The 17,390-nt window shown below is 31.6% G+C and overlaps 2 protein-coding genes across 4 annotated transcripts in view; one reads left to right on the top strand and one right to left on the bottom strand.

The window, feature by feature from the left end:
* Positions 1 to 5,645, top strand: part of LOC107474883 (isochorismate synthase, chloroplastic) — a 6,727-nt gene extending 1,082 nt beyond the window's left edge. The window contains exons 3-15 of one of the 3 annotated variants that reach the window (XR_001589400.3): positions 245 to 362; positions 468 to 584; positions 670 to 816; positions 1,111 to 1,185; positions 1,265 to 1,333; positions 1,540 to 1,658; positions 1,752 to 1,809; positions 2,275 to 2,385; positions 2,546 to 2,630; positions 3,463 to 3,609; positions 3,988 to 4,080; positions 4,404 to 4,507; positions 4,995 to 5,645. Coding sequence is in view for 2 of the 3 variants with exons in the window: in XM_016094530.3 (XP_015950016.1) it covers positions 245 to 362; positions 468 to 584; positions 670 to 816; positions 1,111 to 1,185; positions 1,265 to 1,333; positions 1,540 to 1,658; positions 1,752 to 1,809; positions 2,275 to 2,385; positions 2,546 to 2,630; positions 3,463 to 3,560; positions 3,988 to 4,080; positions 4,404 to 4,460 (1,147 nt within the window). In the remaining variant the exon portion in view is untranslated. The remainder of the gene's footprint in view (positions 1 to 244; positions 363 to 467; positions 585 to 669; positions 817 to 1,110; positions 1,186 to 1,264; positions 1,334 to 1,539; positions 1,659 to 1,751; positions 1,810 to 2,274; positions 2,386 to 2,545; positions 2,631 to 3,462; positions 3,610 to 3,987; positions 4,081 to 4,403; positions 4,508 to 4,994) is intronic. The other 2 variants (XM_021135571.2, XM_016094530.3) reach the window with 2 other exon arrangements.
* A 6,875-nt stretch (positions 5,646 to 12,520) lies between these two features.
* On the bottom strand, positions 12,521 to 15,567 carry LOC107474882 (mitochondrial dicarboxylate/tricarboxylate transporter DTC). The gene is made up of 6 exons (XM_016094529.3): positions 15,455 to 15,567; positions 15,292 to 15,378; positions 14,969 to 15,030; positions 14,442 to 14,803; positions 13,502 to 13,716; positions 12,521 to 12,937 (listed from the first exon to the last, which is right to left on the bottom strand). The coding sequence occupies exons 1-6, from the start codon at positions 15,548 to 15,550 to the stop codon at positions 12,857 to 12,859; spliced, it is 903 nt and encodes a 300-aa protein (XP_015950015.3). The 5' UTR covers positions 15,551 to 15,567; the 3' UTR covers positions 12,521 to 12,856.
* Positions 15,568 to 17,390: the final 1,823 nt, after the last annotated feature.

The following is a 17,390-nucleotide window of genomic DNA, read 5'->3' as shown; positions in this document are numbered from 1 at the left end:
AATTTATTAATTTTATTTATTAATTAATTAATTTTTTAAAATATAAAATAAAATATATGATTCAATTATTAAACTAAAAAAATTAAGTTAATTATTAAGTAATAATAAAAGTAATAAATTTTCATGACTCAAATATCCCCCGGCACCGTTCTTATATGCAGCAGCAGCCCCTGATGTTCCTCCATTGAATGCTTATTATTGTTTTGCTTGTGTTTAGTTCCTGATAAAACAACTTACTTTCAAGGTTTCTTTCTGAGAGCTGCCCATTGATTCGTGCATACGGAGCCATCCGATTCAACGCAAAAGCTAAGGTGTCATCAGAGTGGCTGCCTTTCGGTTCTTTCTACTTCATGATTCCGCAGGTGCATACATTGCATTCTTTCAAAAAACCACTGATTACTTATTCCATTGTTGATAGTATTTATAGCATCAGCAGCTAGATATACCAAGCCCAAACAAATTGACAGGTTGAGTTTAATGAGCTTGAAGGAGGATCGATGCTCACTACGACCATTGCGTGGGACAATACAATTTCTTGGTCCTGGGAAGATGCAATCAATGCTCTCCAAGAAACCCTTAGCAAGGTGATTCCAAATTGATTCTGTTACTTTATTTATTATTAGGCAGAGATTTAGTTCAGAGTTCAAACTTTACAGTTTTGGGCTGCAGGTTTCTGCTTCGATTGTGAGGTTTCCGAAACAAGCTCCTCCAACATTAATATTAAGTAGCCATGATATTCCAAGTAAAATATATTGGGATATTGCTGTTAACAGAGCTTTGGAGATGATAAAGAAAAACAACTCCTTACTAACCAAGGTAAACCTATAATTTTTCCGACCATGTTTTGATTTCTTACATTGATATCATAACTTGCGTCACAAGAATTCATTTGAAAACACTCTCTTTAACCATGTCTAATCATTCTGTCTCATATGCGTGCTATGTCGATTACTGTTTTTATAATCAACTAGGTAGTTCAAGATAGGATTCTAAGAATTGTACTACATTACAAATTTATTTGTTTTACCTCTAATCTTATATATATATAAGAGTACTATTTTCCTTGGTCAAATAAAAAAAAAAATCATCTTTGTTATATTGGAAATTCAGGTTGTGCTGGCTCGTAGTACAAGAGTGGTGCCTACTACTAACATCGATCCGCTTACGTGGTTAGCTTGCTTAACGGTATTGAAATCTTCTTTGAATTTTGACACTTAAAATGGTGTCTTGGCATCAAGAAGTAATGAATTTCAAATGTGTGTAGGTTGAGAGCGAAAATGCATACCAGTTTCTCCTTCAGCCGCCAAATGCACCTGCATTTATCGGAAATACAGTAAGTCTATAACTTATTTCATTGCATTCTACATGCTGAAAATTCCAGAATTTATATATCAGAAGATGAATTTCACTTTGTTGTTAGTTTTCTTAATTTGAGAGTCATCCAATGGATAACCTGTTTAAGAAATATTCGGTGAATATCAACAATGATGAATTCTTTTGCTCTGTTGCCATTTTAATTTCTATGAACTTGATGAATAGCCAGAGCAACTATTTCACAGAAAATGGCTCCACATTACTAGTGAGGCTTTGGCTGGAACTCGAGCTAGAGGAGCGTCGATGGCACTGGATCGTCAAATAGAACTTGACTTGCTTACAAGGTTAACTTATATTCCTTGTGCCTGTGGTTACCACTATTTTCGTTGTGTCTAGCTCCCCAAATTTGTTGTATAAGTTTCTTCACATATTTACAGTCCAAAGGATGATATTGAGTTCACCATAGTAAGGGATACCATAAGAAGAAAATTAGAGGTGAGTTTCTTTGACTTTTTTTTTTTCTCGGTTAATTTCACTTTTTGTAGGTAAGGAGTGCTGCACTCCTTGTTAACTTGACAAATCTTAGCTCTCTATTTATTATATTTTATATCTATGACTCAAATTTAAAATTTAGAATTTATGATTTAGGATTTAAAGTTTAGAATTTAGAATTTAGGTTCAGATATTTAGAGTTCATAATTTAGGTTTTAGGATTTAAGATTTATGGAGTTCAAAGAGGGCTACACTTCTTACTTTCTTCCGAGCGCATTAGCATTCGCTAAGTAAAATACAAAACAAATTGTCATTGACAATGGCTGTATTTTGTTTTTGTGTAATGCTGAACTCAATATGCAGTTTAATTTACCATATTACGTTTTCCATCTTCTTGTATGTTGGACCTTCCATGGTTATGATTATGATAAGGATACAACTTGCATCTGGTTGTTGTTTTTTCAACAGGGAGTGTGTGAAAACGTTATGATCAAGCCAAAGAAAATGATAAGAAAGCTCCCCAGGATCCAACATTTATTTGCTCAATTAGCCGGCAGGTTAAGAAGCGAAGAAGACGAGGTAATCATAGTAAAATTTGAGTGCTATGTACCCTACTTTTACTCCTTTAAAGGTTTAAATTTTTCGTTCTTCAAATGAAGTAATTTTATTAGTACCCACCATACAACAAGTTTGTGAATCTTTCTTGCTTTCGTTTCTTTTTTATTTTTCCTTTTAACAGTTTAAAATTTTGTCATCTCTTCACCCAAGTCCAGCAGTTTGTGGGTTTCCAACAGAAGAGGCACAACTTTTAATTGCAAAAACAGGTGCATCCATTTCTCTACACCATTATTATTTCTGATGTTTAATCCTTTTTTTTTTCTTTTAGGGTACTTTTAGCAGGAGTAGTTACATTTTCTTATAGATTTTTTTAATATAATATTCTTTACTTAACTTAAAAGAGGAACATAAATTTTAGTGGGGCCTGAAAATCCATGCAAGCTAGCTTGTTGACAATGGTGATTGGTGGTCATTCATTTCACTCTAATATGACTGCATATTTTATGCAACTAGAAAATGTTGTGATTTGGCACAGTGATTATTAGAGAAGTCAGAGGAGTTGATTATTATGAATCAGTGTAAATTTCGTTACTGCAAATATGTCAATTTCTGTTGGATGAATTTTCTTGACTTACAATCCTAGAACCCTATTTCTTTATTAAAATAAATCTTTTTGTTGTTGAGGAATTTTGTTTCAATACTTGAAAATGGAATTTCTTGATTTTCTGGGAAATAATTCATGCCTTGGTAGACAAGCTTATACCTGCCTTCCAATTGAGTGTTAGTTTATCCAAGGTTTATTTCGGTCCTCGATTTTGTAAGGCAATACATTTTAGTCTATGAAATTTCAAAAAGAGCATTTTGGTATAAAGATGGGACGAAAATGATCAGCAAAGTCAAGGACCAAATGAACCTTCACTCATTTATGAAACATGTGATATGATTAGATTGGTATTAATCATTTTAGAGCATGCTGGTTAATAAGGTGATAAAGAAGAAAATGTGGTTGATGTTTCAAGTTTGGTTTGACCAAGTTATGATTTCTATTCTCTTGAATAAACTTATGTTAATTTTTTCATTTTTTACATTGATGTTCAGAAGTATTTGATAGAGGGATGTATGCCGGACCTGTTGGTTGGTTCGGCGGTGGAGAGAGCGAGTTTGCTGTTGGCATCAGGTCAGCATTGGTGGAAAAGGTTAGCTGCAATTTTGAGGATTTTTTCCTCCTTAGTGGAGAAAAAAGAGGTGCCACACTGCCACATATAGTTTGCATAGATTGATATTATTATCAGATTTTGATAAGTGATTAGTGTTTGTAACATGTATATAAAGTAAGGGAAAACGTGATAATTCTATTGTTTAAGTAGCAGTAAGTACCTTTAATATGGTATAATATCACTATTCACTACTATTTTTATTATTATTATTATTGTGTGCAAAATTTTTCTGTTTTTCTGTTGAAACTGGTAGGAATGATTTTTGCAAAACCCAGCAAAATTGTGAAATAGAAAATCTGTTTCAAGAAATCCCTATAATTTCAAGAAGACCATTATTAGTATTAGCAATAATATTTAAATCTTTAAAAGGAAGCAAATCATACGAGTTTATTCAATCTCTTTTTAGGATCACGGTGCATTGATATATGCTGGAACAGGGATAGTGGAAGGAAGCAATCCTTACTTGGAGTGGGATGAACTAGAACTCAAGACATCTCAGGTGAATTTGTTAAAAAAAAATCCATCTCATTCTGTAGGTTGAATCTTTTATGGCCGATTTTGCTATTTTGACAACTCGAAAAGGATTAAAGATTTGTTTTTAGTTTTTTGTAAATCATTATTTAAAATGTTTGGTTTCGTCTGTATGCTTGGTAAATACTAATGTGACAGATTAAATACTAATATAGCGAGTCGAGACAGGTTAGCATTATATAGATAGAGAAAAATAATAGACTAAGAGAGAGCATGAGATTGATCTAAGATTGATATAATGTTATGATGACAAAAATTGATTGCATCAATTGTTGCTGACATGTTTTGTAGTTCACCAAGTTGCTCAAACTTGACTTGCCTCTCAGACAAAAAGTAGATTGTAAATGAGCTCCATCAACTGATTCGGTTGGCGTCTTCGATATCTATTTATGCTGGTAAACTTCCTAACTACCATTCATTTCATTTTTCAATTTTTTCTTGGGAGGTGAAGGATTAATACCATGCTATTTAAGGTTGCCAAGTATTAAAATTGCAAGTTGAAAAATATTCATCAAAGAATTTTGATGCATAGCTTCTGGGGAAACATGTTTAGTGATTGATGGTAATTTTTGTTTTTATACATCTCATTAAAATAAAATTAAATCATCTAGATGATGGTAAGCACAAAGTAGAGAAGCAAGATTTCTCAAAATGAACATTTTCTTTTTCAATTTCTTTATACACAACCCTTAAAAAGGAAGAATGAAAATTAATTTGTTTGGTGGATATAAAGCTGATAGATTTTTTTTCATGATTCTAAAACATCTGAGATATTATTATCTTGGTCTGAAGTCTGAACTAGCTTTTGCATGTCAGTACAAAAAATTGGTATATTGCATTTTTGCCACATAAAGTTTGAGACTATGTTGTTTTTTTTCTTAGGTGGAGGCTTTGGACAACACCATATAGAATAAAACATTATAAGCTATTTATTTATGTTATTTTAATGACTCAATTACTGCTCTTTAGAGTAGATTCAACAACTGCTGATTTGTATTCATGGGTTGAGAAGTCATGACAGCAATTCTTTCTCCCGAATATTTGTACTCTTTTGAGCAAAGAAATATAAAAAACATTGTATAATAATAATAATAATAATATGTATACACTAGTGTGTCATAATATTTCTTATTTTGTATGATCTCAATAATTTGCAAAAGGAGAAGAAATAAAGTGATTTATTTTTAATATATAAAACACAAATTACTATGATCCTAGTATTATGCTTATCGAGCGATACATTTAAATATTATCTGACTGTTTACACGTAAAGAAATTTAATTCCAAATAGAGTAAGTATTTCTAGTAAGTAATTATGATTCACAAAGCCACTGCATAGGTTGGTAACATTTCCTTCTTGATACTTTTTATAATTTTGGTTGTTGAACTATTAGAGTCGGATGTGAATGCACACCATCAAAATAAGGTTAGAATTGAAAATTAATCATAAATTAACCACCACCTGAACTGTAACATGGCTTCAATGGGTTTTTACCACAATCATAGCAAAAGTGCCATTAATCTCATATGTGATAACTGATGAGCTATTAAAACTGGCCAAGGTCATGGATTTAAGTTGTAGAAATATTATATCTTTTTGGTGCGACTCTTTTTCGAATCCTGCGTTAAATGCTAGATGTTTGTGCACCAGGTTACCTTATATTATAAACGAAAATGATGATATATAATGAGATAAATAATGAACACACCTAATGGTTTAAGGGAAAATAAAAGTATAATCTTCCCTCTTCATTATTTAAACACCTGAACTTTTATATGATTTTACAACAAAGCTCCAAAAATATTATTAGTCAGATTGTAAGAGTTTAACACGAAGATCTGCCTACAATAATAATCTCCCATTCTAAAAGTCAAAGCATCCCATCTAAAGATCAATGTAGTAAGAATCTTATTAGTCATCTCATCTTTAGGCCAACATTCTAATTCTAAATTTGAGGAGAAAATTAAAGAAAATAAAACTAATATAGAAATACATAAAACTAAGAGTTGGGATAAATATTTGGCATTTCAAAAGAGAATTTTTCACATGCCTGCTGCTGCTTATGACAAAAGGGCAAAACTTACCAAAGTTCCATGTAATGTCACAGCTGTTTAAGACAAACACATTAGATCCCTCTCACAAAACTGTTATTTGGTAATGAATTAATTTATTTGGTATGAGATATGGAAGCAAGTTTGAACTTTTCCATATCCTTTTCAGAATACAGAATTGTTTGGTTGGCTTATGTTGTCTTTAAAAAGGCAACCTCAAAGTCTTCTCCTCAGCATGCATACTAAGTTTCTTGCTATAAATTATGAGTTTTCTCAGTGTGTTCTATTATCTAATAATTGAATCGATTAAGAATATTAGGTGTAGAAAGCTGTAATGAAAGAAAAATGAGTATTCTAAATCTTAAATATATTTTTAAGAAAGATCTAAATTTTTCACTCATATTATTATTTTCAATCATGCTAGGTGTATATAAAAAATTAGCTACTAAATTATATTCTTAAATAAATAACTAAATAAGCATTTTTTTCAAAGTAAACATAGAATAAAAAAAAGCAATAACAAAGTAAAGAAAAAAAGAGAAGTAATTTTAAATATAAAGATGCGTTTTATATTTATCCTTGTCTATTTCTCTCATGTTTCATTTTTTATTACTTTTTTTATTTGTCAAATTTCAATTGTGAATTATAAACATATTAGTGTTTTTGTCCGTAATATAAATCTTTTAAAGTTACGTCGGCTTTGTCCTAACATTACAAATTATAACGCAAAAGATTAATAGAATCAAACAACTTTTACAAAACGATCATAGGAGACGAAAGTCTCTGTTGGCTAAACAAATCAAGATCTCTATAGATAAAAAAGATTAAATGATAGGTTTTTAGTTAATATTTTCGTGTGAAAGAATTAAATTTTTTACCAATAATTAATTTTTAACATTCATTATCTAAATTTTGAAATAATTTAACGTGTATACTTTTATATTTAATTAGGTGTTAATTTTGTTGAACAAATAAAAATAATTAATTTTCATGCTTGTTATTTAAAAATAATATTTTTTCTCTCCACGTATATAATTAGATATTCGTATAAAAAATTCATATCGATAGTTATAAATTTATTCAAAATCAATTTTTTTTAAATAATTAAATCTTAATTCAAATTATTAATCACCATATTAGTATTCTCTTTAAATTATATAAAATAAATATTTGAATGGAGAGAAGTTACTTCCATGATTGTTCCATTAGTATTAATCACCACATTAGTATTCCCTTTTGCAACCAAACGTGCTTTATATTTCATGATTGTTCCATTGGGATGTCGTTTAATTGCAAAAATTCATCTCCATTCAATGATTATATCAGAGAAGATGGAGTGTCTAAATCCCAAGTATGAGCTTTCTTTAATGCTGCTAATAGGGTGAGGATAAAGCCTTCGAGGCTCACAGAGCTCTGGGCTTAATAATGCCAGATTTGGCCCTTGTCTGCATAGGATACTTGTTAATAGGTTTAACTGTAGAAGGTGAATTCCCTAATTGAACAACTATCAGGATGTTTAATATTGTGTAATTCTTGATTTTAGACACCAGAGGTAGGAATAGAAAGAGTAGTATGAGGAAACTGAGATGGGTTTGGTATAGTGATATTTGATGAAAAGAAGACATGTCTTGTGATGAAAATTTTACCACTTCTTGTAAGCATTTATAGCCTTTATGATGTGGAGCATGCCCCAAAAAGACAGCTAAGTTAGATTTAAAATCAAACTTGGTTTGATTATATGGTTTAAGGCATGGATAGCAAGCACACCAAAAACTTTGAGAAATTTGTAACCTGGCTTGTGCCTGTACATCAGTTCATAGGGTGAGATGTTGTGTGTATTTGATGGTATATGTAGCTGAAAGAAAAGAATGATCCCAGTGAGTAATAGGTAAAGAAGCAGTAGCTGACATAGATAACCAAATTTCAGTAATATGCCTATGTTTTCTCTCAGTCCTACCATTTTATTGGTGTGTATATGGACAAGAAAAACGATGTGCAATATCTTCTTAAGCAAGAAACTGAGTGAAACTATGAGATAAGTACTTCCTACCATGATCAGTTTGAAAGGCTTTAATTTTTACATTTGTATGCTTCTCAATCTCAGCTTTGTATTTTGTTTAAATGCTTCAAGTGCCTGTGATTTTGAGTGCAGCAAGTATATACAATCAATGAATGAAATGTAATATCGAAAACCATGAAAAGAAGCAATAGGAGCTGGGCCCCAAATGTCAGAATAGACCATGTCTAAAGGAGTAGTAAAATTTAAGTCATCCAAAGCAAATGGTAAAACGTGCATCTTAGCTTGGCAACAGTATTGACATAAACCTTGATTTATTACATTCTTGCATAACAGTCATAACAATCTTTGAATTACAATGCCCAAGGCATTTATGCTAAAGGGAATAAGAGCCTATGTCAGGTAGTCAGGAAGCATCACTCAAAGTTGAAGGAGTTGCAAGATATAGTTGAGGATTATGATAAGAAGAAGGTGGCATAGGAGTGGATGAAGATTGACCCATTTTGGTCTGAGTGAAAATTCACCATGATAAGGCAATGTGACCGAATCTCCCACACACCTGACACTGAGGTCTAGTGTCATTGTTGTTGAGATGAGGATATTGAGATGCAGTTTATGTGCCCAATTCAGCTTTTCTAAACCTTTCATACATATCCTCATGAGCAAGAAAAAGAGCCTCACTCTCTATTAAAGTAATCATGACTGAGGAGATTAAGCCCTCAATCATGGCATTAATGTGATCTTCAAGTGAAGAAAGTGAATCTACAATAGTTTTGATCTTCTTGACATAGTCAATACCTAAAATTCCTTGTTTCTTTTAGTTTGAGTTGCTGAATTTTAATCTTGGAAATCTTGGCAAAGTAATCACTCGCAAGCAAAGCTTTATTTGTACCTCAAAGAATGCATAACGTCTCGTCCTCAGACAACATCTTCAAACTACAAAGTCTATCCATTGTATTTAACCTTCCCAAAATAATGAACCATGTAAGAAGCTCCACTCTTGGAGGAACAAGCCGGATCCACAGTTTCGATGAAAAGTTGTACATATTTGGTTCAAGATTCCTACACCGGTCCTTATATATCACACTTAGGAAGGACTTTACCAAGTACTCATTCAGCTTATCATGTTTCCAAACCAGTGAATCAACTTCGTCAGCTTTTATAACTACTTTAGAAAGCACTTGAATCATAGCACCATGATCCTCCATCTCCTAATTCCGCATCTCTCTCTGCTAAGACAAGCTTCAAACCCCACACTCACTGGCCATGCTGTCCGCATTACTTGAGACTCGGTACAGCCGCGGGAACACCTCCCTCAACCTGCCTTCTTTGAGCCAAAGATGTTGCCAAAAATTCGTTTTAGTGCCATCTTCAACCACAAGCTGCATCCCATCTTCAAATATCTCCCCCAATCTTCTTTCCCTCTCCTTTAGGCCTCCAATAATCCCCACACGCTCCCATAATCCTTGCTTATCTGTCCCTCTAGTCTCAAGTCTTGTTTGAGATTATTGCATGAACCAATTACTCGCTTCCATAAAGGATGCCCTTCTTTGTCAAACCACCATCACCATCACCATTTGAACAAAAAAAATCATGTTTTTTAGTGCCACATCCCCACTCCCAACTCTGCTATATTTTTCGGTCATTGCTCTACCTCCCAACTAACAGTTGCTAAGCCCCTCCCTCCCTCTGCATTACTCTAAAGAAATCTTAATTGAAGAGAAGTAATTTTTTTTGCCAGACTTTGGCATCTTAAAAATACTTTATTACATTAGTAAACTATTTAAAATTGATTTAATCAACACTAGCTTTCCCGCTTTCGATAGATATTTACCCTTCCACCCCTTCAATCTCTCCTCTATCTTCCTAATCACCGGATCCCAAGTGTGAATTCGCTTGGAGTTAGCACCTAGAGGAGCACCTAAGTATTTAATAGGCAAGCTTGCTTCCTTACACCTTATGATACTGCATGCCTTCCTAATCTCCTCCAATCCCCCATTCAAACCAATAAAAATAGATTTATCATAGTTAATTTTTAGGCCCGACAAAAAACTCAAAGCCAGGTAAAATATCCTATAATTATGGACAGTATTCTCATCGCAAAGACAAAATAGAATTGTATCATCTGCAAATTATAGGTGAGATAATTCTACTTTGTTTTTGCCCACCTCAAGAGACTTTAATAGACCTTTTCTACCCAACCTTGCAAGCATTTTACTCAGTACTTTCCCAACAAATACAAAGAGAAAAAGGGATATTGGATCACCTTGGCGTAGACTCCGCTGCAAATCAAAAGACTTTGTCACCGTTCCGTTGATGATTATAGACATTGACGCTGTTGTGAGACAACTGATCAACCCAATGCCGCCATTTACTCCCAAAACCCATACCATGAAGCACCGTGTCAACAAAATCCCATTTGACCCTGTCGTAAGTCCAGTTTGATCAACCAAGCTTTCTTCTTAGACCTTTTCAGCCAATGAATCTACTCGCTATTAGAGTTCCATCATGAATTCGTCTTCGTATATCTCACTCACTAACCTCAGCATTAGTTAGTGGTTGTGACCTCCTAACCATTATCTTTAAAATTACTTTTTAAGAAGAAAGGACAAAAATACATAAAATTGACACAATTACATTTCAATTATTTAATGAGTTATTTGTGCATATTATTTATACATTCCAAATTTTTTGTTGCGAATAAATTTTAATTTTTTTTAGGATGTTTATTTCAATTAGCTATTTCATCGAAAGTTTACAGCAACTTGCCAAACAAAAGCTAAAAAAAAAAGAATAAGAATATTTCTGACATAATATCTACAATTAAATTTCAAAAAAGTATAGGTTTAAGGTAATTTTGCCACAAACACATTTATCTTTTTGACCATCGGTATATAGTGACGTTAAATGATTAAAGTATAATTGTGTTTAACGTGTAAATTTTTAAGTGTATTTTTATCCGTGCGTATTTTTGTCCCTTCTTCTTACCTTTTATAAGGATCCAACCATATTTATAGGCCGGTAATCCTTAAGATCATTCAAACCACCCTCCTTGTGGCGAGCGTATCCCATGTCAAGTTGACTTTTTTAGGAAGACGACAATAGGAGAAAAATTTCTTTCACTAACTTGCAAAAATTCAGTCCAATTACATTCCAAAGTTTCCTAATAAACTTAAGGTTATATCCATCCAGAACCCCGCTGCTCGGCTTGGCTCACAGTCCCACGCTACATTTTTAATTTCTTCAATGGTTAGGATAGACTCAATCTGTTTTGCTAAAAAAATATATCTTTAAAATTAATATTAAGACTCAATTTTAAAGATATAATCTCCCACTGTATCTCTAGAAAAAATATAATTATATTTTATATACATAAAAATATTATTTTTAAATAACAAACATTAAAATTAATTATTTTTATTTGTACAATAGATTTAATATTTAGTTAAATATAAAAGTATATACATTAAATTTTTATAAATTTTAAAATAATTATTAGATAACTATTGAATTCTTTCACATGAAAATAATAACTAAAATGCTTATTAATTTGATTTTTTTAGAAAAAATATAGGTAGACAATGAAAATATTAAACAATGTAAATAATGGATATAACGGATATTCATTTCACTAGGTGTGCGAATGATTATTCTAATATTAAGATTTAGGTGGATAATTTGGAGGTGTAGTATCTTTTAATTTGATTGATAGTTGTTTATGTTATTCAAAAAAATTATTGGTTACCTAGTATTATCCTTTTTTTTATCTAAGATTATGACTTTTTTGTAAAAGTAATTTGATTCTTTAAATATTTTGTACCATAGTTTATAATATCAAGATAAAATCAACGTAATTTTAAAATTTTTATATTCCCATAATGTTATTACAGACAAAATTACTAGTTTAGTATATATAATAATAACAATAACAATAATAATATAAAGGAAATTTATTATGTATATAAAATTTGATTTTTATTAAATACCCCAAAAATTTTCAATACTTTGAAAAGTATTTAATAAAAAAATTGTTTGAATCATCATCCTTCGCGTTTTGTCTCCACCTATTATTATCATTAGATCCAATCACGTATTAAGAGAACATTTCAGTATGCAAAATCCTAGAATCATTAAAATTTATTATTTTTTGTCATCACTTAATTATCAATGTTTAAAAATATGAGATAAAATATGTTGTTAAATTATTAGACTAAAAAAACTACACTAAAAAAATTAAATTAATAACTAAATGATAATTAAAAATAATAAATTCTGATCCCTAGTGTTTTGTTTTTAGTATTAGTATGATTTTGTTACGTTAACAATTATAAAGAATAATTAGTAAAGGAATAAATTCATTTTCATGTTAAACAGAAAATACTTCAAATGATGTCATTACGGCCTATTATGTATCATGTTTGTTTACACGTAAAAAAAACTTAGTTCCAAATAGAGCTAAGTATTTCTAGTAAGTAATTATGATTCACAAAGTCACTACATGAATTGGTAATCTTGGTTGTTGAACTGTTAGCATCAGGTGTGAATGCACACCATCAAAATAAGGTTGGAATTGGAAGTCAATCAATTAGGATCAGAGCTCCTGAACAAATTATCAAATGCTAAAAATGCATGAACTCAGCATTAACTAACAACCACCTCAAACTCAAACGTCGCTTCAACGAGCTTTTATTGTAATCTTTTTTTCACTGATTGATGCATCCAAACGACGAAGCTGTTTCGTGATAAACCATGAAATCTGGATAATCGGACAATAAACTATTAGTTGTCACTACAATAAGAATTTAACTTAATCCAATGCACTTTATGTAATAATAAAACTGATGAGCTACTAAAACTGGCCAACTGTGCATCAGGCTACCTTATATCATGAACGAAAATGACGATATACAATATGAAATAAATAATGAACACACCTAATGTTTTAGGGGGAATAAAAGTATAATCTTCCCTCTTTGCAAATTTAACACGAAGATCTGCCTACAATAATAGTCCCCCATTTTAAAAATCAAAACATCCCATCTAAAGATTAAAGTATTAAGAACCTTATTAGCCATTTCATCTTCATCCGAACATCCATATTCTAAATTTGAGAAGAAAATTAAAGAAAATAAAAGTAATATAGAAATACAGAAGACTAAGATTTTAAATCCCTTCAATACCTTACAATAGAAAGCACCTAAAATTGAACTTTGAGAAAATCTTTGAAGTTAAAAAGAAAATAAATAAAAACTAACAAACAACCCACAGCAAGATAATTAAAATGATCAGTGCAGAGTGGACATGAGATAAAAAGCAGTACCGTCGTCAGAGCAGCAAATCTGAAAAAGTAGAAATGGAACCCGGAGTAAAACATAGGAAGTCCTCCTGTTTTCCAGGTTTTGCGAACACAATCAAAACTGCCAGTATAAGGATATTTTCCATAAGCATCAGGTTGCATAGTCTGAAGCTGGGTCCTAACGTAGTCAAATGGCAAACTTAAAGCACATCCCATGAAAGAAGAAATAACACCGGCACCTATATAAAGAAAGATGTGATATTAGTGGCGAAGAAATTAAAATGATTAATGCACTAACTTATGAGATATATGACAACTCACATCTCAACCATACTTAGATAGAGATGTGGACTCAACTTACACTTATCTAATAACAAATGGAGTGTAAACAACACTATGTCAATCCAAGTGTCTAACATAACTCCTAGCAGAAACAGTCGGGATAAATATTTGGCATTTCAATAGAGAATTTTTCACATGCCTGCTGCTGCTTATGACAAAAGGGCAAAACTTACCATAGTTCTATGTAATGTCACATAGCTGTTTAAGTCAAACACATTAGAACCTGCTGCGTGGTTTTGGATGTGAATTTATCAAAAAGAAAAAAAATTTGTTGGGACTGATTTGTCCGCTGAAGATATTGTGTGAATGTTTACTCTAAGATAATTTCTCTTTATACGAACTTAGGTTTATCATTTCAGTTCAATACAGCCAAAGTTGGCTTGTATTATATTGGTCCTAGTTTTTAAACCTAGAATTGTTCTGCATCATGCCCCTCTAAATATTATACAACGTTTTTTTTTTTTATTTTACTGTCATGATATGAAATGACAGTCCACAAAACTAATGCCACCAATATGTTAAAATAAAATGAATAACACCATTTTAACTACTCAAGAGTCTTGTTGAGAGAAATAGCATTAGTCAAATAAAATTATTCAACGCCAATAAAATTTTTACTTACCAATCACACTAGTGGTGACTCCAAAACCAAGGGAATCCTTCAAGTACCTAAAACTCGGAGAATAAACAGAAAAACACCCTGTAGTTAGTGCATACTGTTTTGCTATTTCTGGCACAGAACCTCTCCAAAGCACCCGAACCCCTTCATCTGCAACAACACGATGAAGCGCATTGAAGACATTCGTGTAATTTCGGCGCTTAGAGGTAGGAAAAGTTGCATCAGCCTGCATACGAATTTCTGCCAACTGTGTTGGGATACTAAAAGCCCATCCGATTGTTAGAGCAGTTGAGGTAACCATAACTTTCTGGCCAAGTGACAAGGGTTTGCGATCATTATCCCCGGTTACTGTAGTTGCTATGATTCTAGAAAGCAATTAAAAATCACTGTGATAAAGAACACGGTGCAATTCCGTCATAAACATACAAGTAGTGAGACCATGGGGATAGAAAGCAACTAATGGAAAATTATAAAGGAATCACACACACAGGTTATATAAGTTTAGTGTATTAAGAATGACGAAAACTCACGAATATGATCCAGCTTGAACAGCTTTATGCAGAGGCAGCCTAAGTAGTGCAGCAGATAGACCCTATGTTAAGAATCAAGTTAGAAACTGGTGTGACAGATGATACTGTATATGTATAACCAAAAGAAAAATGTCAAAGTAGGCTCAATGTGATTATGTTCAATAATAACAAGAAATGAACGATTAAAAGTTTGACCAAAATTGAGCAACAACTAGAAGAAACACTTAATAATAGTAATAATATAACACACATGCTCAAATGCAGATTGGGAATTGCATCACATTCGAATAAAAATTATTGTTATGAAAAGAAATGAGAAATACCCTATAAAAGGCGGCATAACCCCCCTCTGTTTTGAGAATGTTGGATGCGATCTGCGCACCTGATCCTTGACCTAGTTGCATCCTCACCTACACCATAATCAGAGGATCATACATTAAATCAACCCAAAAAAAGAAGAAAGACGGAAAGAATTCAGATTAGAACCTTGATAATATCCATGGGTTGAAGGAGGGAAACGCTGAGCATGTTGAGGCCGGTTTTAACAGGGTCCATATTCTTTCTCTTCTTCTCATTTCCCATTGATGAGCGAGGTAGAGAGTTCATTAGATACTAGTAATTAATGAAGGATATTACTTATAGAAAATTTTTATACAAAATATAAAAAAATTTTAATTTTGTAAACTTTTTATATATGTAAAAAAAAATTATTTTTGATATACTGTTACATAAAATACATGTGTATTTAATTAGATAACTTCATGTCAACATAAATAATTCTTTTTTATATTAATCGTGTAAATAGTAATTTAAAAAAATAGATATGCTTGGACGAATATATAAAACGTTTTATATTGTTAATATATCAAAATTAAACTCTTAACTAAATTTAAAATGCTAAATTTTTTGTATTCCCTTGAATAATGTCCTTAAGACACTCTTTAGTTAAATTTAATTTATCGTTGTCATTATTTTAGAATAAACAAAAATATATTTATTCTTGAAATATACAAGGGTAAAAAAATTAGGAGTGTTCATATCATAATATAGATAAATTCGATTTTAATAGAAAAAAAAACTACTATTTCTGCTCACAAAGATTTAGAATGATGATAAAATTACTTACAAAAAAAAAAACTAATATTATACTCATAAAAAATTATTTTTGTTTAACAAAAATACTCATCTTTTTTACACTCTGCCTTCACCATTGTCTATCACTAATATTAACAGTTCAACACTACCAACATTTTTTTTCACCAATAATTTTAATAAAAAAACCAAAAATTTTGTTTTTCGATCCAATTGTATCAACTTTAATTGAATTAATTTGGTTCGATTTTTTCAGATCATGAACCAAATCATTAAATTAGTTTGGTTCAATCTATTAATATATAATAAAAGAAAGGTAATGAGGTCTATGATTGATAAGTAGAGCCTTCCATGTCCGATATGTGGAGTTGTGTGTGATTGACAAGTGTTTGCTCTCAGAGTTGGATACTTGGCAATTAATATATAATAAAAGAAAGGTAATGAGATATGTGATTGATAAGTGGAGCCTTCTAGACTCGACACACGGAACTGTATGTGATTGACGAGTGTTTGCTCTCAAAGCAAAGCAAATAAGTATCATATAATAAATACAAAATGTTGATTTTATTTTCTAATGTCCACAGAGAAAAGAAAAAGAGTCCATATACGAACAAATAAAAATATCCTTCTAATAAATGAATAAATGGAGTTAGTAATGTCTAGCAGATAATACACACTGTATGGTAATTATTCCAAGGACAGATATAGCCAAATGGCTTTGTGTTGACTCCACATTTGCCTATCCTTCTGAGTTTGAATCTGTGAGAAGGAAAAATCCTTCTTAGATTTTTTAGTCGAAACAAAATACAGTATGGTTGAAATGTATAATTTTGTTGAAGATGTTAATGCAAAGAAACTAGCATGGAGTTTAAAAGTTTATGTTGTTAGGATTTGGGAGGTTCTTAACAGATTAAACTTAAAGGATCTTAATTCCATCAAAATGGTTCTTTAGGATAGTAAGGCAAGTACATACAAACTAATGATTGCCAGTTATCAATATATTTTGATTATGAATATTTTGATTACATTGTGCATTTTTAATAATGTAAACCCCGCTAAAAATCGGTAAATAATTAGTTAACAAATCAAATTTTAAATAGAAAGATTAAAAATACAAAACTAATATCAAAATAGGGTAGAGCTCGTCAAAACGAGAATTTTGATATCAATTTCGAAAAATTTGACCCAAAATTGGACCGAATACGCCGAACTGGTTGAAACGAGGCACAAACGGGGCCCGTGGGTCCAACCGGACCCAAACACTTAAAAGAACAGATCCATCTCCTTCCCCATTCAGCTGAGAATCACGCTGAAAACAGCAATGCGGGAG

This window comes from Arachis duranensis, chromosome 2, assembly GCF_000817695.3.
Source record: "Arachis duranensis cultivar V14167 chromosome 2, aradu.V14167.gnm2.J7QH, whole genome shotgun sequence".
Classification (NCBI taxonomy): domain Eukaryota; kingdom Viridiplantae; phylum Streptophyta; class Magnoliopsida; order Fabales; family Fabaceae; genus Arachis; species Arachis duranensis.
This window is presented reverse-complemented; position numbering and strand designations above follow the sequence as displayed.

Excerpts from the sequence above, each read along its gene's own strand:
- LOC107474882 (XM_016094529.3), bottom strand. The coding sequence starts at position 15,550 with ATGGGAAATGAGAAGAAGAGAAAGAATATGGACCCTGTTAAAACCGGC. Across the intron at positions 15,379-15,454 it reads AACCCATGGATATTATCAAG|GTGAGGATGCAACTAGGTCA; the intron begins GTTCTAATCTGA and ends ATTATGGTGTAG. Across the intron at positions 14,804-14,968 it reads GTTCAAGCTGGATCATATTC|AATCATAGCAACTACAGTAA; the intron begins GTGAGTTTTCGT and ends ATTGCTTTCTAG.